General features: G+C 46.4%; 1 protein-coding gene across 2 annotated transcripts in view; it reads left to right on the forward strand.

The window, feature by feature from the left end:
• Positions 1–13,796, forward strand: part of AK7 (adenylate kinase 7) — a 56,826-nt gene that overhangs the window by 39,534 nt on the left and 3,496 nt on the right. For both annotated transcript variants that reach the window (XM_029063284.2, XM_029063365.2), the window contains exons 12-16: positions 261–393; positions 4,982–5,110; positions 5,239–5,307; positions 11,207–11,404; positions 13,437–13,657. In XM_029063284.2, the coding sequence (XP_028919117.1) occupies positions 261–393; positions 4,982–5,110; positions 5,239–5,307; positions 11,207–11,404; positions 13,437–13,657 (750 nt within the window). The remainder of the gene's footprint in view (positions 1–260; positions 394–4,981; positions 5,111–5,238; positions 5,308–11,206; positions 11,405–13,436; positions 13,658–13,796) is intronic.

The following is a 13,796-nucleotide window of genomic DNA, read 5'->3' on the forward strand; positions in this document are numbered from 1 at the left end:
CGCTGAATAAGTACTATTGAAAGAATGAATAATCTGCATACAATAAGCGCTCGATAAATACAAGTGAATGAAATGCGGTTGAATAATCCAGCCTCACAGGTCCCCTTTTTGGCAGGGCAGGAGTGCAGCCTGCCTTTGTGGCTCATTCTTCTCAGGATTCCAGAGAAATCTATCTTTAATATCTTCCATATTTAATCAATTTCATATAGAAGTATTTGAATAAATCCCAATTCAATTTTCATCTTACCTTTTGCTTTTAGGAGCTCACCGTTGCACCTAGACCTGAAGTGGAGCAAGACGAACAAGAAGAAGCTGAGGAAGAAGAAGAAGACAATATAGAAGATGCTCAGGAGCTCTTAGACGGAGTCAAAGAGAACATGGAGCAGAATGCAGGTGATGATCATAGGCCCCTGAAGGGATGGTTTCACTTGATTTCTAAAATGATCAAATCACATATCCTATAACAACATTAGGGCAGGGAGCAGCAATCCTCTTGCTTGTGGCAGTGTCCTCCAGGCTACGGATAATAATAATAATAGTATTTGTAAAGTGCTTTCTATATGCCAAGGCGCTTATTATGTGCCAAGCCCTGTATTAAAATCTGGGATAGATACAGGATAATCAGGTCCCACAAGGGGCTCACATTCTAAATAGGAAGGAGAACAGGTATTGAATCCTCATTGTTCAGATGAAGGTACTGAGGCACAGAGAAGTGAAGCGACTCGCCCGAGGTCACACAGCAGACCAGTGATGGAGCCGGGGTTAGAACTCAGGTCTTCTGTCTCCCAGGCCAGTGCTCTTTCCACTAGGACACACTTCCTGGTTTACTAATGCTCCCTCTGCACAAGTTGTGATACTGTTCCTACCCACTTCCAGCCCATGTTGCTGGGCATTATAATACTTGACTTTATTAAAAGTCTTTTTTTAATTTTCAGAGATTCAACACTTGGTTTTTTTATAGCCTTTTGTATTTTGGGTCAGTCTGAACAAAATATTATCTGGCTGACACTTCTTGCTCCATATGAAATTTGATTCCTTTCACATGCTGGGTTATAATACTTGACTTTATTGTAAGGCTTCTTTTATTTTCAGAGATTTAGCCCTTGGTTTTCTTATAGTCTTTTGCATTTTGGGTCAGACTGAACAAAATAGTGTCTGGATGTCAATTCTTGCTCCGTACAAAACTTGATTCTTGTTCCGTGCTGGGTTGAGGGGTAGGGACGGGAGGGAAAGTAGATGATTATAAGCCATGGAAGGGCGTCAGAAGCCCCGTTCCCAAGGTGGAAGACTATCGTCCTGTATTTATACAGAGAGACATCTCTTCCTTTTAAAGGCATCCTACAGACACCATTTAGTCCAAAAGGGTTGGTAGCTGTGCCTTGATTTCCATGCCCATGACGTTACTTCTCCATAAAGCATGATGTAATGGATAGAGCACTGGCCTGCTGTGTGGCCTAGGGCAAGTCACTTTGCTTCTCTGGTTCTCAGTTACCTCATCTATAAAATGGGGACTGAAACTGAGAGCCCCACGTGGGACAGCAACCCAAGTTCTTAACTCCCATTCTCTCCTAGACCCCCTCCAATCTGGCTTCCGTCCCCTCCACTCTACCGAGACTGCTCTCTCTAAGGTCACCCGTGACCTCCTTCTTGCCAAATCCAATGGCTCCTACTCCATTCTGATCCTCCTCGACCTCTCTGCTGCCTTTGACACTGTCGACCATCCCCTCCTCCTCCATACCTTATCTCACCTCGGCTTCACGGACTCTGTCCTCTCCCGGTTCTCCTCTTACCTCTCTGGCCGGTCATTCTCGGTCTCCTTCGCTGGAGCCTCCTCCCCCTCCCATCCTTTAACTGTCGGAGTTCCTCAAGGGTCAGTTCTTGGCCCTCTTCCGTTCTCCATTTACACTCACTCCCTCGGTGAACTCATCCGCTCTCACGGCTTTGACTACCATCTCTACGCAGATGACACGCAGATCTACATCTCCGCCCCTGTCCTCTCCCCCTCCCTTCGGGCTCGCATCTCCTCCCGCTTCCGGGACGTCTCCACCTGGATGTCGGCCCGCCACCTAAAACTCAACGTGAGTGAGACTGAGCTCCTCATCTTCCCTCCCAAACCCGGTCCTCTCCCAGACTTCTCTATCACCGTGGATGGCACGACCATCCTTCCCGTCTCTCGGGCCCGCGATCTCGGTGTCATCCTTGACTCGTCTCTCTCGTTCACCCCACGCATCCTATCCGTTACCGAGACCTGCCGGTTTCACCTCTACAATATCGCCAAGATCCGCCCTTTCCTCTCCACCCAAACGGCTACCTTACTATTACGGGCTCTCGTTATATCCCGGCTAGACTACTGTGTCGGCCTTCTCTCTGACCTCCCTTCCTCCTCTCTCGCCCTGCTCCGGTCTATTCTTCACTCCGCTGCCCGGCTCATCTTCCCGCAGAAACGATCTGGGCATGTCACTCCCCTTCTTAAACAACTCCAGTGGTTGCCTATCGACCTCCGCTCCAAACAAAAACTCCTCACTCTAGGTTTCAAGGCTCTCCATCACCTTGCCCCTTCCTACCTCTCCTCCCTTCTCTCTTTCTACCGCCCACCCCGCACGCTCCGCTCCTCCGCCGCCCACCTCCTCGCCGTCCCTCGGTCTCGCCCATCCCGCCGTCGACCCCCGGGTCACGTCCTCCCGCGGTCCCGGAACGCCCTCTCTCCTCACCTCCGCCAAACTGATTCTCTTTCCCTCTTCAAAACCCTACTTAAAACTCACCTCCTCCAAGAGGCCTTCCCAGACTGAGATCCTCTTCTCCCTCTGCTCCCTCTGCCATCCCCCCTTTACCTCTCCGCAGCTTAACCCTCTTTTTCCCCTTTTCCCTCTGCTCCTCCCCCTCTCCCTTCCCATCCCCACAGCACTGTACTCGTCCGCTCGACTGTATATATTTCCGTTACCCTATTTATTTTGTTAATGAATTGTACATCGCCTCGATTCTATTTAGTTGCCATCGGTTTTTACGAGATGTTCTTCCCCTCGACTCTATTTATCGCCATCGTTCTCGTCTGTCCGTCTCCCCCGATCAGACCGTAAGCCCGTCAAACGGCAGGGACCGTCTCTATCTGTTGCCGACTTGTTCATCCCAAGCGCTTAGTACAGTGCTCTGCACATAGTAAGCGCTCAATAAATACTATTGAATGAATGAATGAAAGTTGCTTGTATCCGCCTCAGCGCTTAGGACAGTGCCCGGCGCATAGTAAGTGCTTGACAATTGCCACAATTACTATTATTATTATAAAAACATTATTCCATCATTCCCTAGATTGCAAACTCATTATGGTCAGGGAATGAGTCTGCTAACTCTGTTTTACTGTACTCTCCCAAGCAGACACATTCCCTGACTATAATGAGTCTACAGTGCTCTGCACATAGTAAGTGCTCAATAACTCAATGACCGATTGATCTTCAGCATTTCGATGCTCCTTTGCCCTCATGCATATAGGTCTGGAGCAGCTCCATATGCTGAGAAAGTATTGTGCAGAGGGAGAGAGACTGCTTTCCTTAGTCACTTTGTGTACTTTTTGTTCCCTCTGATAATGAAAAAAGACCGTGGATGATTTAAGTGCAATCCAACTGGGCCGTGTTCTTTCTTTAGAAAGTAGGCGTTGAAAGTTTCCTGTCACGTTAAGAGTGATAGTGCCTGAAATGTGTGGCTGTATTTCTAGGGGATTACTGCTGTTCTTCTGAGAAGGTAAAGTCATGTGGGTTTTAGGCCTTTGCAACCTTTCACTTCATAAAATCACTGAGGTCTGCAAAGTCACCCATAAATCAGTGTTGGATCCCTTCTCTCCTCAATTTAACACAGCCTTTATTTGTGAAGAAGCACATGGCAAAGCTTTGTCACTGAAGCAAACCCAGGGGGGGTGACTAATTTTGAAAAAGCCCGCTCTACATTTTTATCAGCGCTATAGCACAGTACCTGGCACACAGTAAGCCCATAACAAATGCCACAGAAAAGAGTAGGTTTTAATTTAAAAATAGTTCATTGTTAAAATCTAACTGTGATACAAAGTGATGTCAGGGTTATCGAATGAGTATTTCTGGATTATTTGGTCTTTGTCTTAATTTATTGCAATTTGAAACTTGCTGGGTGATAATGTGAAACAATTTCTAGAAACTTCAATTTAGATCATTAACACTTCCTTGTCACTTCCATAGTATTTGAAATTTTGAAAGAGATAATGTTACGATCACTCCTAGAGTTCCTACCTAATGATCGATGAAGTTCTTAGAGAGTTGACTGTACATATGAGTGCTAGATTGTAAGCGCCTTGAAAGCAGGGATTCATTCAGTCATATTTATTGAGCGGTTACTGTGTGCAAAGCACTGTACTGAGCACTTGGGAGAGTACAGATATAACAGTAAACAGACTCATTCCCTGCCCACAATGAGCTTACAGTCTAGGGGTCATATCTACTTAGGTTTTTGAACTCTGCCAAGTAGTTAGTACAGTCCTATACACACGGTAAGTGCCCAAGAAATACGATTGGTTGACTGACTGATAGGTACAGATTGTTGTCTCAGTTTCCCCCGCTGATAATATAGTTCTTATAAATGTCAAGTGTGTGTATTTTTCCTTTTGGCGCTCTTTGATCCAAATTTCACCGTTCATCTTTGAGATGACTCTCTCTCCCCAGTACCTTCAGTTAAACATCCTAATGGTGTTATTACAGTCCCTCTGTTCCTGGGATACATTTTCTTTAATCGGATCCTTTGTAGACCAGAGGCCGTGGCCTTGCTACCTAGACACTATCTCTTCTGTTCAAACCTAGTAGTTAGTTTTCCCATTTTGATTCCTTCCCTGCCCCTGAATCTGTCGATTGGTTTAATGGGATGTGTTCATATATCGTTTTCGGCGAGTAACCTCGTCATAGCGACAGTTGACGAAGTATTTGGGTACCGTCGATATTAACGTGTGCATTCTCCTTATCTTTAGGTCGACTAGATGATAACTTCTTGATTAGATTCATGAAAGAAAAACTGAAATCAATGCCTTGTCAGAATCAAGGTTACGTTTTGGATGGATTTCCAAAGACCTACGATCAAGCAAAAGACTTATTTAATAGTAAGTTTTGGTGTTATCTTTTTTGGTTTGGGTTTCTACTTCAGAAACAATTGTAACATTATTTTACATCATTCTTTTAAATATTTTAAATAATTCTGACTCTGTAATATGTGCTTCACTTTTATTAGATGAAGAGGAGGAGGAGGAAGAAGAAATCAGAAGCCACCTACCTCCCTTTGATAAATTAATCATGCCTGGTGAGTTTAGAATTTTCTCCGAAGTTCAGGAGTTTTTTTAAGAAATGTTTTGAATACGTTTCTTACAATCAATAAGTTGTTTGGAAAAAATCGATAAATCAATTAATAGTACTTATTGAGCTTTTACCCATCCCGTGAACGCACCAGAAGAGTTTCCAGTACTCTACCAGTCTCGGCTATGGGAGGGAGAGTCAAGCAGAGACGTACCCGTTCCATTGCTAGCTTGGGCAGTGGCTGCTGAGTGGAAGGCCATCTGCTAAAAGTCAAAACTCAACCGTGCTGGGGAGCAGCGGCACGGGAGAGAGTCGAGGGTGGAGACTCACGTTTACCGCGTGAAAGGAGGCAATGGTGAACCACTTCCACATTTCTACCAAGAAAACTCTATGGATCCACTACCAGAATGATTGCAGATAGAGGTGGGGCATCTGGGGAGAAATATTTCCACGGAGTCGCTACGGGTCGGAGACGACTTGACAGCGTAAGATGAGGCAATTGAGCATTTACTATGTGCAGAACACTGTATTAGGTGCTTGGAAGAGTACAACGCAACAGAGTTGGTAGACACATTCCCTGCTCACAGTGAGCTTATGGTCCAGATGGGGAGACAGATATTCATATAAGTAAATAATTTACATATGTGTACATAGGTGCTCTGGGGCTGAGAGAGGGGTGAATTCCAAATGCCCAACGGGTACAGATCCAAGCTACAAACCCAAATAAATAATAATAATAATGCTGGTATTTGTTAAGCGCTTACTATGTGCAGAGCACTGTTCTAAGCGCTGGCGGAGATACAGGGTCATCAGGTTGTCCCACGTGAGGCTCGCAGTTAATCCCCATTTTCCAGATGAGGTAACTGAGACACAGAGAAGTTAAGCGACTTGCCCACAGTCACGCCGCTGGCACGTGGCAGAGCCGGGATTCGAACCCATGACCTCTGACTCCCAAGCCCGGGCTCTTTCCACTGAGCTACGCTGCTTCTCATGACCAAGCAATATGTTGACTTTAAGACTAGAGATGTCAAAAGTTATTCTCTCCCTGAAAATTCTATTTGGACCGCTCCCCTATTTTGAGTATGATAGTGAAGATCACTTTAGAAAAGCAGATGGTTAATCACTAGTTCAGTGACAAGGCCATCAGGCACTGGAAAACTGTAGGTTTTTGCTCAGCTTAAGGTGATACTGATGCCCACAGATGTTGCAGAATTAATCAATGAGTAGATTTATTAGCATCTATCCTGTGGGTGCCCTTGACCGAATACAATAAAGCAACAATTCACATGCTTGTAAGCAGTAAAAAAAATCCAAATACGACTTTAACAAAGTAAAAAAAGATCTCTGATTTTAGCAGCTCTATGATTTATGAGGAGGAACCCTAAGGCGAGAGATCTTACAGTCAAGGATCTTTCGATCTTAACGGGGAGATGCACGGACACAGATTATTTCCAGTTAGTGGGAGGAAGAGGAAAGATAAAGAGGCAACTGGGATATCGAGAGTGAGGAAATATGGGCAGGCGAATAAGGAAGTGAATGCGTAAGTAGGGTACGTAGACTGAGCAGGGACTGTCTCCATCTGTTGCCGATTTGTACATTCCAAGCGCCTAGTACAGTGCTCTGCACATAGTAAATGCTCAATAAATACTATCGAATGAATGAATAGATGTATATAGCCTTAAATGCTAGGGTGATGCTGAGATGACAAGCTCCTGTGCTGATAGAGTTCAGTCAGAAAATGCTTCGTGGAGGGAGTGGAACTTCAGAGGGTTTCGAAGTTGGGTGGAGGGTTTTTTTACTGGTCTCTGTTAAGCATTTACTGTGTGCCAAGAGGTGTACTAAGCTCTGGGATAGACCCAAGTTAAACAAGTCGGAAACAGTCTCTGTCCGACAAGGGGCTCCCAGTCTGAATCCCCATTTTACAGATGAGATAACTGAGGCTCAGAGAAGTGAAGTGACTTGCCCGAGGCCACACAGCAGACAAGCGGCAGAGCCGGGATTAGAAGCCAGGTCCTTCTGACTTGCAGGCCCGTGCTCTATCCACAGGGCCACGTTGCTTCTCTAGACTTTTTGTCTGGAAACTGTTCAGAACCTTGAACTGAAATTAAACTGGTAAAAAATCTTTTCATTTCTCTCTCAAGTAGGTTTCAGGGTATTCCGTAGGTAAACAAATGTTTGAAAATGCACTCTGTTGGACCTGAGCAATCATTACATTTTTTATGTTGCCGGAATATCGTCTGGAGAAAAGGACACACAAGCACAACATTCCAGCAAATGCCGCACATTATATACATAAAGGGTTTTTTTTTCCCAGTCGAATGGCATGTTTCTTATTTTTGAGTGTTTTATGCCGCATTTTCAAGATGCGAACAGCTATTTTAGATGGCTTAAACCAGAGCAGTTGACTCTTCAGGAACGAGGTTCCGTGAAGAAGGTCTTATGCTGTCGAGTCGTCTCCGACCCGCGGCGACTCCGCGGACACATCTCTCCCAGAAGGCCCCACCTCCATCTGCCCTCTTTCTGGTAGTGGATCCGTAGAGTTTTCTTGGTAAAAATACGGAAGTGGTTGACCGTTGCCTTCTTCCGCCCAGGAAAACTTGAGTCTCCGCCCTCGACTCTCTCCCGTGCCGCTGCTGCCCAGCACAGGGGAGTTTTGACTTGTAGCAGATTGTTTTCCACTCGCTAGCCACTGCCCAAGCTAGGAAGGGAACGGTTAGGCCTCTGCTTGACTTTCTGACCTTTAGTCGAGACCGGTAGACTGCTGGACGCTCTCCAGGTGAGACCCTGGGGGGGGGGGGTGGAGCAGGCGCTATTAATTGATCTTCATCCCATGGTTCCAACAGTCATTTTTCTAAATTTTTATCATTACTGGGAAGTACCTGAGCCTGGTCCGCGTAGCTCTACTCCTTCACCAGCTTCAGTGCCCTCAGGAATCCTATGATCTCCAACCTGCCGGGCAAGTTCCAGCTGGGCGGATTCACCCAGACTTTCCACAGGATTGGCTTAAATGATTTTATTTTGCAGAAATTCTACAACAAAATGATTATATTTACAGTGACGATCAACATGATCGAATAGTGACATAAATATATAGAATGAAGAAAGGTTTTTAAGTCGAGTTCTTTGCTGTGCACATAGGTAAGCACGTAAATATGTTTTTGATAACAATTCACCGGGGCCAGAGAGGCGCTGGAGGGAGAGCCAAGATGGTTGCCGTAAGGGCATCCGCTGTTAGGGCATCACTGGCCCTAACAAACATAATAATTGTGGTATTTGTTAAGTGCTTACTATCTTCCAGGCGCTTAGAACAGTGCTCTGCACATAGTAAGCGCTTAACAAATACCAACATTACTAAGCACTAGGGTGGATACAAACTAATTGGATTGGACACAGTCCCTGTCCCATATGGGGGCTCGCAGTCTCAATCCCCATTTTTCAGACGAGGTAACCGAGTCACAGAGAAGTGAAGCGGCCACACAGCAGACCGGTGGCGGAGCTGGGATCGGAACCCATGATCTGCTGACTCCCAGGCCCTTGCTCTCTCCACTAGGCCGTACGGCTTCCGTGAACATCCTCACCGAGCTGTGGAATCGGGAGAGGGGATTCCCTCCCTCCCGAGGGTGAGCCATCCGGGGCTACTGTTCGGCGATGGCACCACCAACCCCCTTCAAAACCCGAGCCGTAGTGACCACAGGTTGGCCATTCGGCCACCAGCTACTGACGGTGGCAGGGAGTTGGTGCCAACTCTAGGCGAGCGCCAGCCCCTGTGGGCAACCTCTGGCCCAGCCCGGTATCCTAGTGAGGAAGACCGAAGTGGCAATGGCAGAGGAAGAGAAGAAAGAGATGACAATAATGCGGCAGAGACGTGGCATAGTGGATGGAGCACGGGCCTGGGAGTCAGAGGGTCACGGGTTCTAATCCCGGCTCGGCCGCTTGTCTGCGGTGTGACCTTGGGCAAGTCACTTCTCTTCCTCTAAGCCTCAGTTCCCTCGTCTGTAAAATGGGGGATTGAGACTGTGAGCCCCAGGTGGGACAGGGCCTGTGTCCAACCCACTTGGCTCGTATCCACCCCAGAGCTCAGGACTGTGCCTGGCACATAGTAAGTGCTTAACACATGCCATAAAAATAATAACAATTATTTTATTATTATTATTAATAAATCATTTCATTGAGCACCTACTGGGTGCCGCCCAGTGTGGTAGGCACTTGGGAAATTCAAAAGAAGTAAGAGGCACCATCTAAGTGCTCTGTTAACATCCTTCACCTTTTCTCTCTCTTTTCCTTTTCTTCTTCCTCCTCCTTCTTCCTCCTCCTCCTTCCTCCTTGGGAAGCAGCGTGGCTCAGTGGAAAGAGCCCGGGCTTCGGAGTCAGAGGTCATGGGTTCGACTCCCGGCTCTGCCACGTGTCAGCTGTGTGACTGTGGGCGAGTCACTTCACTTCTCTGGGCCTCAGTGACCTCATCTGTAAAGTGGGGTAAAACTGTGAGCCTCATGTGGGACAACCTGATTACTCTGTATCCACCCCAGGGTTTAGAACAGTGCTCTGCACATAGTAAGCGCTTAACAAATACCAACATTATTATTTTTCTTTTCCTTCTCTTCTCTTCCTCTTTGCCTATTTATTCCCCTATTTCTCCTCTCGCTTTTCCTAAACTACCCCCCAAATCAATCAATCTTCGATCAGTTGATTGTATTTATTGAGCGCTTACTGGGGCAAGGCACTATACTAAGCACTCGGGAGAGTACAACACAACAATATAACACATTCCTTGCCCGCAATGAGTTTACAGTCTAGAAATGAAAAATTGTCACCTAGCTCACTGGGAAATTAGTAAAATTAATAAGTAAATTTAGGAAAAGGAAGTACTTGGAAAAAACAACTTCTTAAAAAATGGTATTTGGTAAGTATCTACTATGTACTAAGCATTGCTGGGGTAGATACAAGTTAATAATAATGCTGGTATCTGTTAAGCGCTTACTATGTGCAGAGCACTGTTCTAAGCACTGAGGTAGATACAGGGTAATCAAGTTGTCCCACGTGAGGCTCACAGTTAATCCCCATTTTACAGATGAGGGAGCTGAGGCCCAGAGAAGTGAAGTGACTCGCCCACAGTCACACGGCTGACAAGTGGCGGAGCCTGGATTCGAACCCATGACCTCTGATCAGGTTGGACAAAATCCATGACCCACATGGGACTCCCAGTCTTAATCCCCATTTCACAAGTGAGGTAACTGAGGCACGGAGAAATTAATCAATCAATCGTATTTACTGAGCGCTTACCATGTGCAGGCCTCTGTCTAGAAGCAGCGCGGCTCAGTGGCAAGAGCCCGGGCTTGGGAGTCGGAGGTCATGGGTTCGAATCGCGGATCTGCCACTTGTCAGCTGTGTGACCGTGGGCAGGTCACTTCACTTCTCTGGGCCTCAGTGACCTCATCTGTAAAATGGGGATGAAGACTGTGAGCCTCATATGGGACAACCTGATGACCCAGTATCTCCCCCAGCGCTTAGAACAGTGCTCTGCACGTAGTAAGCGCTTAACAAATACCAACATTATTACAAACTCTCTTCTGATCTGATTAGCAGAGAGGGTTTTAAACCAATGAACTCCCTCCCCGCGCTAATGAACCTCCCTGCATTCCAAGCGATGGACATGATATTGCCGCAGCGATTAATGAAAAAGTACGTCTTTAACAGTCCCTCCCTTAAGGGTCCCAAGGTAACGGTTCCCGTTCAACTTCCACTACGTGAAATAAGCCTCCTTTATCCTTTAATCTGTGTTTACGTGCATCTAGTGTTTCAGTCAGTTTACTCTTTCTTCCAAAAGAGAATCTCCAATTTGCTTTCTGAAGGAAATCCATAATGGAGAGCGAAAAGTATTTCTAACAGTAGTTATTTCTTCTTTGCAGATTACGTTATTGCTTTGGATGCATCCGATGAGTTTCTGAAAGAGAGGGTAATGAATCTTCCTGAGAGCATCGTAGCCGGAACTCATTATTCTCAAGATCGATTCTTGAGGACTCTTAACCTCTTTCGGGATATCAACACGGAGGACGAAACTGTTCTCAACTATTTTGATGAACTTGAAATCCACCCTCAGCATATCGGTATGGAATGCAACTTGAAGCGAGTGCGAAACGTTTAGAAAAGCGAAAGCGGGATAAGTTATCGTTACGGTCAAAAGCCAATAGAGTATAAAACCCAAGTCCTAAAAAGTCATACTCCAGGTCAGTCAACGGCTTTCACTCAGTATGAATTTTATTAGGACCGTGGGGACCGCCAAGGGAAGTCAGACGTGGAAGTTATCCTCAGTGGGGAATGTGGAGCAAAGACAGATAGGTTCGTGTCGATGAAGGTGGCAAATATAAATATGCCCTCTACCATCAGTGGTTTTTATTGAGTGCTTACTACGTGCAGAGTGGTGGACTAAGCGCTTGGGAAAGTACGCTAGTACAGAGTTGACACATAACCGAACGCATGCCAATCAAAAAGAGCGGGGGCCTGGGAGTCAGAGGCCGTGGGTTCGAATCCCTGCTCCGCCGCCCGTCAGCTGTGTGACTTGGGGCGAGTCACGTAACGTCTCTGGGCCTCAGTTACCTCATCACGTGGGACAGCCTGATAACTCTGTATCTACCCCAGGGCTTAAAACAGTTCCTGGCACATGGTAAGCCCTTTAACAAACGCCATCCTTATCAATGGTACTTATTGAGCGCTTACAGTGTAACCCCCTTTGAGAGACTAAGCTATGACAGAGCTGGGAGAGATGATTCCTGCCTACTTATTCCTAAATTCCATGGAATCAAGAAGGTGGGGAAAAAGCTCAGATGAGGAGTCAGTGGAGGTAGGTAGGACTAACCTGGAAATCTTCCATGAAAGGGGTGAAGATGGGGAAAGGGAACGCATTAGTTAATAACCCCTCATCTAGTGGAAATAATGCAGTTGGGGCATTTGAAAAGACAAAGTGAAAAAGTTATAATAAGAGAATGAAATAATCAAGGATATTTGTCGAGTGCTGACCGTGTGTGTTTGTGGGATGGGAGGGACAATCACTCTAGTGATTCCTTGGTTAATAGGAAGCCGTCTGTCAAACAGCTTCTGCTAGTTGCCCTGAAATAATGGTATTTTGACTGCACGTTTGTCTCGTCTCACCACGGCGACGTCCTTATGAACTGCTCTGTGGATAAATGGGAAACGTTTTCCGAGGCGCAGAGTTTGTATCGGCTCGATGTTCTGCTAATAAAATGAATTAAGCGTCGATAATTTTCACTGACTTCGCATAAACCGCCCCTGGATGCTGGGGAGAGAGCGAGTGGCTATTCCCAAGGCTGCACTCGGTCAATCCGTCGATCGTATTTATTGAGCACTTACTGTGTGTAGAGCACTGTACTAAGCGCTTGGGAGAGGACAATACAAGAGAGTTGGTAGACACGCTCCCTGCCCACAACGAGAGGGGGACGCAGCCATTAATATAAATAAATAAATTACGGATGTGGACATCAATGCTGTGCGGCTGAGGAGGGGGGGAATAAAGGGAGCAAATCCAAGTACACTCCGAGAGTAAAAGTATTTTATGAGAAGCTGCGGGGACTGTAAGATCATCTCCATTCATTCAGTCGTAATTATTGGGTGCTTATTGTGTGCTGAGCACTGTACTGAGCTCTTGGGATTAACTGTGAGCCTCACGTGGGGCAACCTGATGACCCCGTAGCTACCCAGCGCTTAGAAAAGTGCTCTGCACATGGTAAGCGCTTAACAAATACCAACATTATTATCGGGAGAGGACATTATCACAACAAACGGACACGTTCCCGCCCACAGCGAGCTCACAGTCTAGAGGGACTCTAAGCCAGCTGTGGGCAGGGAACGGGTCTGTCAGTTCTCTCCCAAGCGTTCAGTGCAGTGTTCTGCACGCGGTAAGCGCTTAATAAATACCAGTGATTGATGGGTTGATGGGGGAGGTGCCTACCATCCACCAAACTGGCTGGCATCTGCTTCTGCGACGTAAAAGGCAGGGAGGAAATCCTTTTCTCCTTGGCACCCAGATGTATTTGGAGTCAGCATCCGTCCCCCAACCAAGTTGGAGTCGGCGACTACGTACGTGTAACTTGTACCTGTGATCTGTTGTCCTGCTATTTGAAGACGTAGGTAAATTCGAAGATCTCCAGAACAGATACGTCATCAAACAACTCATCAAAGACATCGGCGAGCCTCGGAACTACGGTTTAACAGATGAGGAAAAAGCCGAATTACAGCGCAAAGCAGCGGAGGCTCGCCTCGCCAAGGAAGCGGCCGCGGAAGCCGAACGGGAACGAAAGGAAGCATTGGAGAAAGCTGAAAAGATAGCTCGCTGGGAGGAATGGGTAAGTTTAAGAACTCTCTCCACAGAGCTAATCATTTATAACATTATGTTTAATAATAATAATGACGACGGTATTGGTTAAGCGCTTACTATGCGCCAAGCACTGTTCCAAGGGCTGGGGGAGATACAAGGTCATCAGG

This window comes from Ornithorhynchus anatinus, chromosome 1, assembly GCF_004115215.2.
Source record: "Ornithorhynchus anatinus isolate Pmale09 chromosome 1, mOrnAna1.pri.v4, whole genome shotgun sequence".
In the NCBI taxonomy this organism is placed as follows: Eukaryota; Metazoa; Chordata; class Mammalia; order Monotremata; family Ornithorhynchidae; genus Ornithorhynchus; species Ornithorhynchus anatinus.